We start from the raw sequence: 16,619 nt of genomic DNA, 5'->3' as shown, positions 1-16,619 counted from the left end.
GTTTAAAAGGGGGCAATCTTCTCCGCGTCATCAGGATCTAGGCTCTCCTGGTGCTGCCAGGAGTGTTTGCGGCCGAATTCTGCGCGCACGCTGTCCCGTCGAATAATCCGCCTTGGCTTCGATCCGCTGTACGCCGCCCTCCCCATTGCTTCAGAAGAGCTCAAGGTTCGGCAGGGCAAGCCTCCAGGGCCGTTGGCTTGGCCTGGGCAGGCCCGGATTGTCGCGTGAAACCCTGATTCCCTGGCTCCAACACGTGCGGATGCTGGGAGCAGGGGTCGCACCACCCCTGGACACCATGGGTACGCAGCGCTCCCGCAAGAGCACATGGACCCTGGAGGATCCCACAGCCTTCGACGCCATGCAGTACATGCTGTACAAGGAGAGGGCCATCGCTACAGCAGTCTGCAGTGTGTCCAATCCATTTGTGGTGCCGCTGGGCGATGCGGCCGTGAACGTCGGCTTCGGGCTGGACCCACCCTGCAACCGCCTGGTGCGTCTTGCCGCGCTGGCCAGCCCCCCGCCAGAGGGTAAAGGTGGGCCCTGAGGGAGGGAGCGGGGCGTTGCGCTGACTCCCTCCCATGCATGGCGGGGATGCTCACTGTGTGATGGACACCTCAACCCCTATTGAGGCCCATGGGATGAGTCCTGGCCCACGGCCTGAGCCTGCATCCTCCCTCAGACGTTGGGTGGCGTGAGGCCCGCAAGAGGCTGGAGGACGACACCCTCAAGAGGCATCGGCTCAATCGGTTGGTGCTGGAAGGTGACGTGACAGCCAGCAGGAAGCTGCTCAAGGCTCGCCTCCTGCAGGTTGGGCTGGAGACGAGGCTGAGCAGGCTCCCCGGCAAGCCTGACTCACAGGTAGGCATCTGCGGAAGGGTGTGGCCGGCAGGGGGACTCAATCCTTCCTGCTACCTGTACCTGCAAAGGAAGGGGGGGTTCACCCTTGCCTTCCCTACGTGCGCAGTTCGAGGCATTGAGCACGGCGCTGTGGGGGAGCAAGGCGTTTGCGGGGACGCTGCGTGCGCTGTGCTTGGAGACCATGGCGGAGCAGCCGGACGAGTTCCAGGCTTTCCTGGGACGGGACTTTGAGCCCTACCTAGCGTGAGTGCAGGGGCTGGGCTGGTGTGGTGCATCCAGTGAGGCGCGCCGCGCCACAGCGCCGCCCAGCGAGTCCCCGCCTCCCCTCTGCCTGCGCAGCCGCATGGCGCTGCCTACGACGGCCGGCGACGAGCTCACACTGCGCGCTCTTTGCAGTCGTTTCGGCATCCACATCAGCGTCGTGACGGGGGAGTGTTACCAATGGGTCCTGCACTACTCCCCACCCCGCACCCTGTCGAAGAGGGAGGTCTATCTGGCATGGTCCAACGGCACATGGGCGCCAGTGAGGTGAGGCGGTCCAGAACTGTGGCAGGTTCGGTTCCTGTATAAGAGGATGCGGTGACTCTCTCCTGGGAGTTGTTGTATCCACAAGGATGCCTAGCCCGGGTCTCTCCCTGGGGTCTCACTCTTGCCTTCAAGGCATGACGGGCGTGCCGACGCCCACCCATTTTGAGTTGGCCCCCCCATGGTCAATCTGCAGGCAACTCTCTGCGCTTAGGGCGCTGCGGATGGCTATCACCGGCAGCGGGGAAGTTCCGGTCGCCCCTGGGCTGGAGAGGAGACCCTGCTGCATGGCTGGCGAGGAGCGTGGCGAGTGAACGCCTGCACGATTTCCTGATGACGGTCTGCATTTCTTGGATACCTCACCATGCCACATGCTCCTACCAAAACTGTGTTCTTTTCTTACTTTATTACTGCATGCATGCGAGCCGTTTCCCTTTTGCACCGCCCCTCCTGGGCACTTTTCTTCAATCGTGTGCTTATTATGCAGATCCATTGAGATGTTGCAAGCAGTGTTACATCGCAGTCTAAAATTTCGTGTGGAGTGGATTTGAAAGAGTACCCCTTCTCTCGCCACCGTTTCCATTTGAAATGAAGTTACGAAATCCCGGAAGAGATCCTCCCAACTACCTGGCGACAGCCTGTCCTGCCACCAAGGTCCGAAGTTGGAATGTCATTCAACTGATGCCCGCTCTGAGACCTTCCCCACTCGGTTCTAGTCCTCGCATTCACTCGAGCTCCTTGACACCCACAGGACTGGATTTCCAACAAGCACTTCACGTGCGTCCGTGGCCCGGGCACACCCGAGTGGGTGGGGAAGGGTGGGGAAGGACGTCGCCAGCCAGCGAGAGGGGAAGGGCAGCAAAGCTCGCCACAGCTCTCACAAGACCAGCTGCGAGCACCACTTCTCCATCAAGCATGTGAGGCGGGAGCCAGGGAAGTCCCTCATCTTCTTCCATGCCTTCCCGCACTCTGGCCGCGACAGTGACACCCTGCCCCCTCCAGAGGATGCTAGGATAGACAAGTACGTCGGCATCGACCCGGGGCGCACCAAGATGTTCGCTGCGGTGTATGAACACGCTAATGTGACATCCTGCTCCTCTAAGGAGTTTCACTCCATGTCGGGATTCAAGCGGCGGCAAAAGACCATCGCGAAGAGTCACGCCGAGGCCCCAGACTTTGTCAAGGAGTTGCACAAGTGGGTGGTGTTTGGTTTGAGGAGTGTGTGCAGGGACAGGCCCCACAGGGGCGGGCACTGTGTCACGACATCTCACATCGCTCCAACTGTACCAAACCCCCTCCTCAAACCCCCCCTCTTCCCGCAGGTGCCCGACCCATAAGACAGCCAGCACAGAGGTGCTTCTGTCGCAGGTCGCATGGATCCTCCCTAACCTGCGACGGGGCCTGGCCTGGCACATGCACGGGAAGCCGTCCTGGAAGCTGCAGCACCAGGCCTACGTCGGCAGGGAGCGGGCCATCAACCGGCTGGCGGAGCAGTTCCGCCCCTGCCCGTCCACGCACTCCCGCAGGTGGTCATGCGTGATCGACAAACTTCCCGCCCTCGTGGGTTTGGTTTCGTGACCTTTGAGAAGTCGGAGGTCGCAGATGCTGTCGTCCAGGAGACCCACGTCGTGGATGGGCGACAGGTGAGGGGGGTGCAGATTTTGGGGGACTGGGGAGGAGTGTGGTAGGAGTAGGCTGAGGAGCCCTGCTGCAGCTACGACCTTGGTCATGACCTGCACTCCACACCAGGGTCATCACCAAACCATACATACAGATCGATGCCAAGAAGTCGGTACCCTTGGAGCAGAAGCCCAAGGCACGCAAGATCTTTGTCGGTGGGCTTGCACCAGAGACCACTGAAGGTGATCTGGGCTTTTTGAGTGGAGATCTGGGCTGTGCAGCTGGCAATTGCATCACAAGAGGGACCTGGCTGCTTTGTCTCAATCCTGTGTATGGGATACATCCTGGCAAGCCGAGTACCTTGTGTCCCTGACATTAGCATCGGCCAGAAATGGTGGCTTACCCGCCTGCTTCTCTCGTTGCCGCGCCACTATCAGCGCTCTCAGCTTGACAATCCGTGCATTGTACCACAGAGGCCTTCAAGATCTACTTTGAGCAGTTTGGGGAGGTCGTGGAAGCCCAGATCATGCAAGATCACATGAGTGGACGGTCACGCGGCTTCGGGTGAGTGTTTTTCCGGTGTGTCATACTGGTTGGGGCACTGCCTGTATGCGGTCAAGTAAGCACATCACGTCCTGAATGTCATGAATGAGTCACAGGAACAATCCCCTTGTGCTGCCACTGGATGCTTGCATGCTGGATTGTGGATGTTCATCATGTTAGCGGCGCAGCCCTGACTCGAAGTCTTCAGTCAGATCCCTGCCGCTGTCCATTCCTGTGCATCATGCGCTCTCACCTGGAGCCCATCTCACATTCCCCCTCTCAGCTTCGTGACCTTTGCGGAGGATGTCTCCGCCGAGCGAGTTTTTGCGGCCGGCGCCATGCACGAGCTGCGAGGAAAGCGCGTGGAGGTGAAGCCGGCCACGCCGAAGGGCTCGGGCGTCCCGCCCCCCCCCGCCCCCCCCCCCCCCCGCCATGACTACCATCGTCGGCGTGGGCAACTGGTCGGCCCAGGACCGTGGGGGCATCATGCGGGACCCTCCGCCAGGACCCTGGATACGCTTCTTGCGGCGCCTGCGGCGGGTGTGCAGGGTGGTAGTGATCGACGAGCACAGGACTTCCAAACTGTGCTGCGGTTGTCACACCCACCTACATGCCCACCAGTACGTGCGGGTCTGCGATGGCGTGGAGACGTGGACGGAGTTGTGGGACACGAAGCGGTGCGTCAACAAGGCCTGCAAGGTCAACATTGTCAATCGCGACGTGAATGGAGCTGCCAACCTGCTCATGCTGGTCAAGTGCTTTTGTGAGAATGCACCACGTCCAACAGCTTTTGGTGGCCCCCTGCTTCCCCTTCCATTCCCCTCGCCCCCCCCTTGGTTCGCCATTTGAGGCAACAAAGTGCGCCAGCGAAATCCCGTTGCGGGAAGAAGCTGCTAGCAACGGGCGCAAGCCCGGTAGGGAAACAAGAATATTCCAATGCATTCTTTGCTGACAAGTCGCGGCCCCTCGCCCTCTCGTTATCGATCCGGCACAGCGGGACACGAGCGTACGGCCCTGGCATCGCCCTGTCAACATGATGAGGTGCACGTACTGATCTGGCAATGAAACTGGGACCTCATGGAGTGGCGCCCAGGCGCACCGCCAGCGGACCTCATGCCGAGCCAGGGCCATGCATGAGATGGTGATGAGCGGCCTGGGATGGAGGAGGACGACGGCATCGACTTCGATGACGCCTTCTTTTCGACCATCGATCGCTTGGTGGAGGCGCACCATCACTCCAGGGTGAGCAGGGGCAGGAGGTGGGGTCGGGTGGCCCTGTGACTCGCCGGGCGGCAGTGCTCTCTGTTGTGGTCTAAGAAAGGTCAGTCCTCCGATCCGGAGGGGGCAGCCGTACTCCTGAATTACTCATGATCCGCCTTCCCAACCCTCAGAGCCAGGTCTCTCAGGCAGTGAGTCCCTCAGGGGCTCGCGCCGAGCTCCCCCTGGTGAGGAGCCCGCCTCCCAAGCCCCGGCACCCCGCCCGTGAAGACTCGCCCACAGCCCAGTCGCATGCAGCGGCACATGCAGTCCCCGACCCGCTCCAAGGCCGGCTGCAGGCGGCCGAGGAGGCTGCCCGCCGCCTGCAGGCGGACCTCGAGAGGGCCCAGTGGGAGCGCGACGACCTGGGGTGAGTACTTATGCTTGAATGCATGCACCTGCCCTGCTTTCAAGCCCTGCACAAGATGGCCGCGCCTGGCATCCATGCGATCCTGCACACCGATCCGGGCTCGCCAATAAGCCCACAACACACACACATGCTCACACAGTCGCAAGCTGGCTGCGCAGCAGTCTGCGCTGGCGGCGGCGGCTGCACAGGCCCCCGCCATTCCCGCGGGCCACGTGGCGACAGCCGCAGCCTCCATGGAGCTCCAGCGCCAGATAGATGCCCTGCGGCAGCAGCTGGCCTTCAAGTCGCAGGAGGTGGGGCTGCTGCGACTTGAGCGAGGGGGGTTTTAAGGGCATACAGAGGGATGCCGCAGCATTGGTCGGTCTAGTGCATACCTGATACGACGCCCGGGTGGGGCCGTAGCATGTAAGAGAATGTCAGGCCTCCGCCACCCTCGCTTCCTCCCCAAGCAGGCGGAGGAGCTGCAGAGGGTCCAGGCGCAGCGCGCGGAGCGCGTGCGCGTCGCCGAGGCCGCCGCCGCCGAGGCGGGGCGGGCCGAGTTATCCCTGCGCCTGCAGCTGGAGGCCGCGCGCGAGGAGCTGGCCTCTGCGGCGCGCCGGCCGCGCGGCTGCCCTGGCGGCGGCGGCGAGCGGCCAGCGGGTGACACCAAACGGCGCGGTGAGGTTGAAGGTGGCCTGAGGAAGGCCAACAGTCTCCCCGACCCACCCCTGCACACCTCCTGGGCAGCGGAGGACGGTGAGGGGTGCGTAGATCCAGAGTCTTCCTCACCCCAGGCAGGCCAGGTCCCCGGCCTGCTGTGGACGCTGTGCCCCACCGCCATGCAGCTGCTGGTCTCCGGGGGCGGCGCCGCGGCCTCACCGCCGTCCCCTGGGCTCCCCGCGCTCGTGCGCCGTGCGCGCACGGTGGACGCGGCCGAATACGCGCCGCTGGCTGCGGCGCTGACGCGCGCGGTGGCGCTGGCCCGCCCCGCGGCCGCGGCGCTGGACTGCTGTGCCGCCGGCGCGGCGCGCGCGCTGGCGGCGCAGGCGGCCGCGGACGCGGCAGCCTGCGCGCACCCGCTGACTCACCCCCGCGCCGCCGCGCTGCGCTGTCGCATGCTGGCGGCCATGCTGACCGTCGGCACGGTCGTGCTGGACCTGCTGGACGGCAACGCGCCGATCGCCGCCGACCCGGAGGCTGGAGGCCTGGAGGCGTGCGTCGAGGACCTCGGCACTCGGCCCCCCGGCCTCCACCTGCCCGAGTTCCGCGCGGCCGCGAGCTGCGCCGGGTCGAGCCTGCGTGGGGGTCTGAGCGGCCTAGGCCTGGCCGCCGCCGGGATGGCGGAGAGGGTGAGCGCCGTTGCCGACGCCGCCGACGCCGCCGATGCAGATGAAACGCCGGCCGGCGAGGCTCCCAGCCCGCGGCGTGTGCCGCCCGCCGAGGCGCTGCTGGCGGCCGCCGCGTCCTTCCTTGCCGCCCTGGTCGAGCACACGCTGGCCGCGGGGCAGGGAGCAGGCCCCGCCAGGGTCCTGTCGGAGCTGCTGACGGGGGGCCTGCTGGCGAGGATGCTGGCTGGACGCGCCGCCGCGCCCGCAGCCCTCTCATTGCTCGGCCGCGCCCTGCTGGACCCGGAGCTCGGCACTGCACTGGACGCCGCGCTGGGGGTGCTCGGCGGGCGGCACCCAGGATGGCACGGGCGAGGCGGCGCAGCCGGGGTCAGACCCCCTGGGCCCCGCCTGGCTCGCGTGCTTAGACCCCGGCGGCCGCCCCGCCCCACTGATCGCGGATGCGCTGGGGGCGCTGGCCGCCCTCCTCGTCGCCTGGCCGCCCCGCCCGGAAGCCGCCGCGCAGCTGGTCCACGCCGGGGCCGCGCCGGCGCTGGCCCGAGTGGTCCATGCCGCCGTGCTCGCCCGGCCAGCAAATGGTGGCGGTGGTGAGGGCCCGGCGGGTGACAGGGCAGATGGCGGTGCTGGCGAGGGCCCGGCGGTGGACTGGGGACCCGATGCCAGGGCCACGCTTGCGCACGAGGCGCTGACGCTCCTCAAGCACCTGCTCCAGCATCGGGACCTCAGTGAGCCCAGGGGTGTGTAGTATGTAGGGGTTGGGTGTGTGTCGGTGAGAGGGGTTCAAGGCGCGGTGGAGATCCGCGAAGCAACATCCGTGAGCTGGGCCTGCAGTGACGATGGTCCTCCGTCAGCAAAGGTTCCAGGGGGATGAGCTGTCGCCCCGGATGCTGCCGGCCCACCTTCGCACCTCCGCGAATGCCTCCCAGTCTCCGCCTTCTCACTCCGGCATCGTCCCCGCACTCCCAACCTCCAAGGCCGGGCGGCGCTGGACTCGATGTGCCTGGACTCTGACGCACTGTGGCGCTGCAGCCTGGCCTGCAGGCACCTGGAGGAGCGCCTGCCGCTGGGGCGGGGCGGTGACGGTAGCCTGCCGCTCATGGATAACGATGGCGACGGCGACCCCTTTTTGGACGACGAGGGCGACGCCCCTCTCCTCAATGACGTGGGGTTGCCATCTGGCGAGGATGCAGGCCCGCAGAACGAGCAGCGAGGGGACACGTCACCCCATGTCAGCTGGGAAGCCCCGCTGCCGTCCCCCTGGATGGAGCAGGGGCAGTTTGATGCGCCGTCGCAGGTGGCAACGTCAGACACGCTGGCAGCGCTGGCCAAGTCTGTGGCAAGACGCATGGCACATGCCTACAGCGAGCGAGCCCGTGGCTGAGTGCGTGGGGTGCTGACGGAGGAAGGGAGCAAGGGCCTTGCACGGAGCGTGACTGTAACACTGACTGACAGAGGTATGGCCGGCTATCCCAAGAGTTGGTCCGCAAACTCAGCCCCGGGTCGCGAGTAGCCGGTCCTGCTGCAGTCTCATGCCGACCACAACGGCAAAAACGAAAACAGTGTCATGCTAAGCGAGCGCTCTACCATATGAGCTAATGGCCCGTGATCCGATTGCTGGACCATCCAGGAATCGAACCTGGTACCTCTCGCAGTTTGAGACATGCCGGAAATCGAGCTCCGGAACCGATGACGGAAAGTGATTTATTGGGATATAGCAGTTTTGGCTGCGGGTGAGGTGCTGTGCTCAAACCCAGAATTGTCAAGGACTACCCTCCGACTTGGTGCTGCTGTTTTCCTCCTCCTATTGAACGGCATCACATCTGGTTGCGAGCTTTTCGAGTTTACAGGTGTCCAGGTTGAAGTAGAGTCCGGGGCATGGCAAAAGGTCTCCAGCGACAAAGCCGGCATTGGCGCGGTACTACTTCATTCAGGAACCGACCTAGACCTGGGGCCTGGTCTGGACGACCGTGATCGCACCATCCTTGCCCACCACCCCCTCGATGTCCTGAGCCGAACCCAGGGCCTGGGCGGGGGGGTGAGGGGGAAAAGGCTTGCTTGGGCAGGGTATCCTGGTGCGGAAGGCCCAAGATCCTGACGCAGGCCCAGCGGCGTCTCTCCCTCCTCTCCACCTCCCTACATCCTCAGTACACGGTGCTCACCGCCTCGTCAACCATCAGATCACCTCACACACACCACTCCAATTCCCTCCCTCCTACCCTCAACCCCTCCACACTCCATTACCTGCTCGATCTCCAGGCCCACGCGGCACACGTCGGTCATGAGGCGGCGCCGGAACCCGGGGTCCATCAGCAGGTCATCTGCGCTGTAGTCTGCCACCACGCTGCGCGTCGCGTCCACGGTGACCGATTCGTACAGCCCTGCGCCGGCGTAGCCCTCCAGGTCCTCGCCATTGGAGTCGGAGCGCAGGATGAGCGAGTCAGCCACCACCAGCGCCCGCGACTTGCTGGGGTAGAGCAGGACGCGCGGCGCGTCCAGCGCATCCTTCCGCGCGGAGAAGGCCAGCGCGCTGCCGGGGACGGCGCCGGAGACGATGGCCTCCCCCAGGCCGATGACCAGCTCGGCGTAGATCTCGTCGGCGTCGCCGGAGACGGGGTTGGCGGTGTGGATGACAAAGGCGTAGCGCACGGGGACGACGCGCTGGCACAGCACCGCCATGCGCACGTCGTCGAAGCGGAGGCCCACCTTGCGGCAGGAGTAGAAGGCGCGGTCGTTGTACTTGGACGCCCACACCGCCTGTTGGGTTTGCCGGTTTGGGAGGAGGGGGTGGGTTTGGGAGGGGTGACTCTGGAGGGGTGTCCCACATGACGATCACTCTTCTTTCCCCAGGTCCACACTCCCTTCCATCCAACCAATACTCCACCTTGAGCGCGCACAGGGCGGCCTCCCACCGCTCCTCGTTCTGCGGCACGGGGATGCCCGCGGCGCGCATGCCCGCCTCCAGCTCCTTGCGCAGGGCGGAGGGCACGGCGACCTGGTTCACCAGGTCGCGGCACCGCGCCAGGGCCGGGCCAGGGCTGTGGGGGGTGACCGAGGACACTGCGGCGCGGATCTGCTTGGCCAGCTCCCTATTCTCCCGGCTCTCCAGCGCTTTTTCAAAGGACCCAAACGGGATCTGTGAGTAAGATCAGGGGAGGGGGGGGGGGGAAGGCAATCATAGATCGATCGCACACCCACAAATGGAAGGGGGAGGACGAACACTTCCACATTCCAGTGATCAGTTTCAACCACCCAGACCCCAGCACCAAGGGCTGTCTGATTTGAAGCCCCAGAGGCCGGGTAAGGACACTGGACTGCACACCCCCCTGCCCCAGGTCAGTGATGCAAGGCCCCAGCCATCAGCACCCCCACTCTTACGGAAACATTCTCCGCCAGGCACAAGACCCCCTGCGTCGCACCCACCGTCACAGAGGCGGGGAGCTGAATGCTCTCGGGCAGCCGCCCCCTCAGCCCCGCAAGGTTGTTGCTCTTGGCACCCACCACCCCCTGCTTAAACTCGTCCATGCCCAGCACCCACTTGCCGCACCACCTGAGGGGGGAAGTGGGAAGTTCAGAGTTGAATGTGGGGTATCTGGCACCCAGGTAGTATGAGCGCCATGGGTGTGCTTCCTGGTATGCAATGCAGCCCCAGAGGCCAGCTTGACAAGGTCATGGGCACCCTGCATACCATCCAAAGCATCGCCGCGCCCTCCCGCGCTCCAATTCCTCGAAAACCCACCCCCTTCCTGCAATCAGCACGAACGCCCCCTCCCCCAAACAACATGTCCTAGGCTCCCAGTCGACTCACTTGGGCGTGGTGGGGCGGGTGAGCTTCTTGGTCCCCGCGGCCACACCCGCCGGTGTGGCCCTCCCCCCGCCCCCCTCCACCTCCTCCTCGTCGGCCTCCTGCCAGGTCACCGCCCCCGCGGCCGTGCTGTCCAGCTCCAGCACCCGGCCCTCCAGGGCCTCCAGCTCGCGCAGCGGCGCGGCGTCGTGGCAGGCGGCGAAGAGCACGGCCAGGTTGCGAGCGCGCACGGCCAGGTGGGACAGCACGTCCGGGGCGTCGGGGGACAGCAGGGCCACGACCCCGGCGGGGACCTCCTCCTCCCCCGTCACCTCCCAGGCCAGGAGCACGGTGGGGCGGGGGAAAGCGCGGTCCTGCACCTCGCGCAGCGAGGGCACGGCGACCAGCTCGCCGCGCGCCGCGCCGGGGGACACCAGCTGCCAGGCGCCCAGCTCCGCGGCGGCGCGCAGGCCAGGCTCCGCGGCCGACAGCGCCAGGGACAGCGCAAAGGCAGGGCCCGCGCGCACCACCTCCTCCGCGAACAGCCGCACCGTCCAGTCCTCGGCGCCAAAGGCGGCGCCCAGCGCGGCGCCCAGCGGGCCCAGCGTGGTCACGACGCGGTCGGACAGCGCTGCCACGGCGCGGCGGGCGCGGTCCAGCACCGCCGTCGCCTGCAGCGCGTCGTCGCGGGCTGCGCGGCCGCCGCCGCGAAGGCCCGCCGGCAGCGCCAGCCAGGCCTTGAGGCAGTGGCACACCTCCTCGTTATCAGCCACGGACAGCGCCAGGTTCTGGAGCAGGGGAGCGATCAGGGCCGCGGCGGCGGACCCCGCCGCGCCCGCGCCGCGCTCCGCGCCGGCGCGCGCCGTCGCCTCCAGCGCCAGGTCCAGGTACAGCGCCTCGCGCCCCGAGGCCAGGGCCCCGCCCGCCGCCAGCTCGGTGCGCGCCTCCACCGCCGCCTCCACCAAGGCCAGGGCCGAGCCTCCCGTGCCGGCGTGCGCCAGCGCGTAGCCCAGCGGCGCCTTGGCCGCGGCGGGCACGATGCGCGCGGCCGCGCTGGCGCTGGCCTGCAAGTCCGCACCGGAGTGCACCGCCTTGAGGACCTTGAGATAGGCGCGGAAGTCGGCCAGCAGCGCGTCGCGCCGGTCGCCGAAGAACTGCGGGTCGACAGTGATGGGGCGATCAAAGGACTCCAGGCGCTGGCGCGTGACTCCGGCGTCCGCCAGCACGCGCCAGTAGGTGCCTGGAGGGTGGTTTGACAGTGGGAGGGTGGGTGTCATGTCAGAACCTGATCGCTCCGTCATGTGACGGGTGTTGACATGCTGCTGGCGCCAGGGGCGCGTGCCAGGAACGTCGCCAGCCCTGCACCGTCCTGAGATTCGTATGGTAAACTCCATGCCACCCTCGCCACACCAGCTCACCCTGGTCGCCGCCGGACTCGAGGAAGGCGAGGTACGCCTCGCAGATGGGCACGTCGTCGGGCGTGGTGTCTGGCGAGGTGTGTTGGGGTGGGCGGGAGTGGATGGGCAGGCATGTGAAGTGGGGAGGCATGCGCACATGAAGTGATCACTCAGGTTGTCAGCCCCTCGCTACCCATATTACAATCCCCAAGCCCCCTCACTGTTGTGCAGCTTCTGGTGCCACTGCTCCATCCACGTGCCGCCCTTCTCGGGGATCTGCGCGCAGGGCGAAGAGGGCGTGTCGAAGGGGAGACAGTGACACGATGGGGCAGCAGCGATCCTGCTGCCGACCCTGCAGACCCCAACAGGCACCCAGTTATACCCAGCCCCTGAGAAGTCACCCCCAAGCCGGGCAACTCATCTCACTTCCCCTCCGATTGCCCCCACCCTTTCTATTCTACCCCTCCTCAACCCACCACCACCCCAAAAGCACTGCTCACGTGGTTGCGGTGCATGATGTGCAGGATGTCGTCGCGCACAGCCTGGGCGTTGCCGCCCCGGCCCACCGTGGTCAAAAGCAGGCGCGCCCACTCCTGGGACATCCCGCTCGTCTTGGAGTAGACCTGCCAGGTGTTGGGAGGGAGAGAGGGAGTTGGATGTCTGATGGGGTGGGCGCTCCACCAAGCAGAGGAGGTCCACAGTGATCTGACAGCCGGTGCCTGCAGTCAGCCTCGCATCCTGACCCAGTGGAAAAGTCAAAGACCTCATCCTTCTCCTCTCAGGTACACTAGAGGGTGCACTTCCCGTACTTCTCACGACGTGACAAACACCTGCGCAGGCCTGGCCAAAGACTACTCCCTCGTGCCCGTCACACTGCAGACCCTCTTGACCCTCTCACCTACTGCGAACCCCAACCCCACACCAGCCCCTCCCCCTTTCTCCCCCTTGCACACAAAACACTCCACCCCTCTCAATCACCTTGGCGATGGTGTGGGTCAGCCTCTCCTGCGCGGCGCCCAGGATGCGGGGCTGGGTATTGTAGTTGCGCTGCCAGGTCAGCTGGCGGATGGAGGAGTAGCGCAGCCAGACGTAGATGCGGGCCAGGCTCCCCTCCACGTCCTCAACCCCGCCGGCCGCGACCTGCTCCAGCAGGTCCGAGGCGCGGTTGAAGCGGTGCATCAGGGTCCAGGCGGGCGTGGCCTCCGCCTCCACTATGGCGCGGGCCACCGAGTCCTGCAACAGCGGATTCCCCGAGGCGGCGTCCGGGGCGCCCTCTCCCGCGCCGCCGCCGTCTCCCGTGGGCAGGGGCACGCGGAAGTCGCCGCCGCCGTCGCGCCACCAGCGGCTGCCATCGCGGGAGCGCAGGACGAAGGCCAGCGCCGCAAGGTCGGCGTCGACGGGGACGGGCACGCGCGCGCGCTGCAGCGGCAGCTCTTCGCCGTCCATGCTGAGCACGCTGCCCTGCGCGGCGCCGCCCTCAAAGGCCAGCTCGGCGGCCTCGCCGCCGGCCAGCAGGCCCGCGCCCGCGCCCGCCGCCAGCCCCGGCGGGGGCGGCAGCCAGGCCGCGCCGTCGTCCCGCGCGCGCACACCCCAGTGCAGGACCAGCGCATCGGGCGCGTCGCTGACCAGCTCGACCATCAGCTCTGGTGAGTCATCCGCGGGCGCATGGGGGTCGCCGAGGCGCCGCACCGTGGCCAGCAGCTGCGCGCCATCCCCCAGGTTGAAGGTCTGCCGAGAAGGAGATGAGCAGTGGGGGGGGGGGAGGGGGCAGGTGTGAGGGGTGGCAGCGACTGACGAGGTATACATGTGTGCGCGGAGGGGAGAGGGGGCTCAGAGCGCGACGTTGGCGTGGCGGCGGGCGTCGGCACGCGGGGATCAGCTGCGCTCTGAAGAGCCCAACAGCACCTGGGAAGGTCCTCCGCCCCACTATTCTGCCCCTCTCATTCGCTTGACCACCAACAAACAGACCCCTGGACCGCTTCAGTCCATCCCCCCACACAAAACAAACTCACCCTGTGCCAGCAGACTGCGTCGTCCTCCCCGGCCGCGCGGACCAGGGGCGCCAGGGGCGAGTCTTGGGCACCGGGCCGCGCATCGGCCAGCAGCGGTGCGGCCGCGGGGCGCTTGATCAGGTCCAGGGGGTCCACGCTGCGCATTCCGCGCGAGGCGCCCAGGCCCGACTCCTCCGAAGTTTGCGCTGGCGCTGGCGCTGACGCCGGCGGTGCGCCCGTCTGCGAGGCCGTTTGCGAGGCCTCTGGCGGGGATGCACCCAGCGCGTGCTCCAGCTCCTGCACCGACCTGCCCGCGGCCAGCTGCTCGCGCAGCACGCGCCGCGCGTCGGCGCCAAAGTCCGCGCCGTCCGGCTTGCCTGCGGCCTCCCAGAGGAGGTACGCCTGGGTGCCCACCAGGTGTTCGGGCACGGCGGGCGCAGGCGGCGCCGGCGCCGGCGGCGACGGGGCCCCCTCGGCTCGCCCCGCCGCCGCGTCCTCCCCGCTCACTGCCCCACCCAGCGCGGCCTGGAACTGGGCCCAGGGCACTTGACCCCGGGCCACGGCCCACAGCTCGTCCAGGCCGACGCCGCGGCGCAGGAGCAGGACCAGCTCGGCCACGCCGGCGTCGTACTCGGCGTCGGCCTCGGCGCCGCTCCGCGCGGGGCAGCCGGCGCGTTCCCAGGCCAGGTAGGCCCAGACGCCGCACAGCTCCTGGGGCAGGTTGGGCACCGCGTCGGCGGGGAGGAGGGCGGGGCGGACGTCGCCGGCGGGCGCGGCCGCGCCACCCCCCCCGCCGTCGCGCAGCTGCACCTGGAAGTTGGCGCCGTTGAGGTCGTACCACTCCCCCATGCCCTCGTTCTTGATCACAAAGTTCAGGCGGTCGGAGGCCTCGGGACCGGGCAGCTCAATCGACACGGCCTGCCCGCCGTCGGCGGCGGGCGAGAACCGCGTCTGCAGCGCGCGCTGCTTGTACTGCACCGTGCGCGGCGGGCGGGCGCCGGGGCCGGGCAGGCGCCAGCCTCCCTCGTACCCTGCGCCACCCTCCACGCCCCAGTGCAGCAGCAGGCTGCCGGGCTTGTCGGTGGCCACGGTGATGGCCTGGGTGCCGCAGGGCGCCCGAGTCACCACCTCCACGCGCACGCGGGCGCCGGGGATGTCAAACGTGCGCTCGCTGCGTTGCGCGTCGGCGGTAGGGGGGACGTCGGTGGCGGCCGCCGCCGCCGCGGGGGCACGGCAGTGGGATCCCGGGCCTGGCCGGGCATGCCCGCCGAGGGAGCGTCCAGGGGTCTGGACTGGGGTGGTTTGAGAGGGGGTGTAGGGGTTGCAAGATGGGGCCAGGGCACGCACGGTAGACGGGTCACAACGGATGCTGTGCATGTGAGCTGGTGGATTCACCGCCCAGCAGCACTCCTGGCCTTGATCACCAGTCTTCACACACAAGATCAGGGGCCCACCTTTTGCGTGGTAGCTGTGCCGTGTCAGACCGGGGGCCCTGCATATGGTTGAGGGTAGGATGGCAGAGAAGCCCTCCTCCCCATCATACCTGCCAACGTGCGTGCACCGACCGCACGCAGACACGGACGAGCGGATACTATTCACTCTTCAACAGCATGACAGGAAATAACATCCCAGTTGGAAATCCATGGTGCTTCCAGCAAAGCGCGACACGAGCTCACCTGGCTGTAAAACCCCACCCGCTAGCACTCGCCAGCCCGCTCCGATCTCTGGCCTGCAGCCCGGCCCCTGCCTGGCAAGCCATCGAGGGATGTGAATTCGATGTTGACATGCGGTGATCGGCCAGCTGCTGGCTGACGGATCTTCTTGCGGATGGCGCGCGTGGTGGGTGCAGGGGTTCACGGTTTGCCCCGTAAACGATTAGGCTAGAGCTTGACGCGATCAATAACAGTGATATCTATCCGGCAAAGCGAAAATGTAATGCAGAGGACGTGGGCGGCGTATGCTTCGCACGAGCCGAAGATATGCCGCTACCGGGCTTGCGCCGGTTGCACAGCTGCTTCCCGCAAGCGGGATCTGACTGGCGCAGTTGGTTGCCTCTAATGGCGAACCAGAGGGGGTGGGAGGGCGGGAGAAGGGGAAGCAGGGGGTCCACCAAATGCAGTGGGACGAAGTGCATTCTCAAAAAAGCACTTGGCTAGCATCAGGATGTTGGCCGCTCCGTTGACGTCGCGGTTCACGACGTTGACCTTGTAGGCCTTGTTCGTGCACCGCTTCGTGTCCCACACGTCCATCAGCTTCTCCTCACCATTGCGGACCCGCACGTACTGGTGGGCGTGCAGGGTGGCGTGACAGGCGCAACACAGCTTTGATGACCTGTGCTCGTCAACCACCACCACCCTGCACACCCGCCGCAGGCGCCGCAAGAAGCGTATCCAGGGCCCCGGCGGGGGCCCCCGCATGGTACCCCCTCTGTCCTGGGCCGACCAGTTGCCCACGCCGACAATTGTAGTCGTGCCAGGGGGAGCGCGGAACTGCTCCGCCAGCCGGGTGATGGCCCGCTCCCTGCCGACTTAGGCCTGGTGCCGGAGCTTGCGGAACGGCTTCCCGTCCCTGTGCCAGGCCAGGCCCTCTCGCAGGTCTGGGACGATCTTTACGACCCGCGACAGCAGCACCTCGGTGCTAGCTGTCTTGTGGGTCGGGCACCTGCGGGAAAAGGGGGGGTTTTAGGAGGGGGTTTGGTACAGTAGGAGTGATGCGGGGTGTCGTGGACGGAACTGTGGGACACAAAGCGGTGCACGAACAAGGGCTGCAAGGTCAACGTCGTCAACCGCGACGTGAACGGAGCGGCCAACATGCTGATGCTGACTAAGTGCTTTTTTGCGAATGCACTTCGTCCCACAGCTTTTGGTGGACCCCCTGCTTCCCCTTCCTTTCCTCCCACCCCCCCGCCCCTGGTTCGCCGATCGAGGCAACCAACTGCGCCAGTCAGATCCC

General features: G+C 66.6%; 3 protein-coding genes across 3 annotated transcripts; 2 read left to right on the top strand and 1 right to left on the bottom strand.

Annotated features, from left to right (window-relative positions):
* Positions 1 to 259: 259 nt before the first annotated feature.
* On the top strand, positions 260 to 5,502 carry F751_5719 (Nuclear polyadenylated RNA-binding protein 4; the record flags this gene model as incomplete). Its single annotated transcript, XM_011403209.1, has 13 exons — positions 260 to 533; positions 680 to 858; positions 965 to 1,101; positions 1,198 to 1,386; positions 2,366 to 2,578; positions 2,706 to 2,838; positions 2,910 to 3,026; positions 3,158 to 3,218; positions 3,477 to 3,567; positions 3,830 to 3,914; positions 4,168 to 4,309; positions 5,047 to 5,173; positions 5,313 to 5,502. The coding sequence occupies 13 exons, from the start codon at positions 260 to 262 to the stop codon at positions 5,500 to 5,502; spliced, it is 1,938 nt and encodes a 645-aa protein (XP_011401511.1).
* Positions 5,503 to 6,279: 777 nt separating this feature from the next.
* F751_5718 (hypothetical protein) lies at positions 6,280 to 7,879 on the top strand (the record flags this gene model as incomplete). The annotated part of the gene is made up of 3 exons (XM_011403208.1): positions 6,280 to 6,816; positions 7,004 to 7,223; positions 7,473 to 7,879. The coding sequence occupies 3 exons, from the start codon at positions 6,280 to 6,282 to the stop codon at positions 7,877 to 7,879; spliced, it is 1,164 nt and encodes a 387-aa protein (XP_011401510.1).
* Positions 7,880 to 8,437: 558 nt separating this feature from the next.
* On the bottom strand, positions 8,438 to 15,916 carry F751_5717 (Alpha-glucan water dikinase, chloroplastic; the record flags this gene model as incomplete). The annotated part of the gene is made up of 16 exons (XM_011403207.1): positions 8,438 to 8,521; positions 8,740 to 9,252; positions 9,380 to 9,631; positions 9,919 to 10,045; positions 10,304 to 10,839; positions 11,230 to 11,519; positions 11,698 to 11,766; positions 11,898 to 11,952; positions 12,177 to 12,299; positions 12,655 to 13,137; positions 13,303 to 13,404; positions 13,689 to 14,044; positions 14,183 to 14,378; positions 14,478 to 14,639; positions 14,715 to 14,838; positions 15,816 to 15,916. 16 exons carry the CDS (start codon positions 15,914 to 15,916, stop codon positions 8,438 to 8,440), a joined length of 3,573 nt encoding a protein of 1,190 aa, XP_011401509.1.
* Positions 15,917 to 16,619: the final 703 nt, after the last annotated feature.

This window comes from Auxenochlorella protothecoides, assembly GCF_000733215.1.
Source record: "Auxenochlorella protothecoides strain 0710 unplaced genomic scaffold scaffold69, whole genome shotgun sequence".
NCBI classification, from domain to species: domain Eukaryota; kingdom Viridiplantae; phylum Chlorophyta; class Trebouxiophyceae; order Chlorellales; family Chlorellaceae; genus Auxenochlorella; species Auxenochlorella protothecoides.
The sequence above is the reverse complement of the archived record's forward strand: the minus strand, read 5'-3'. Positions and strand labels throughout refer to the sequence as shown.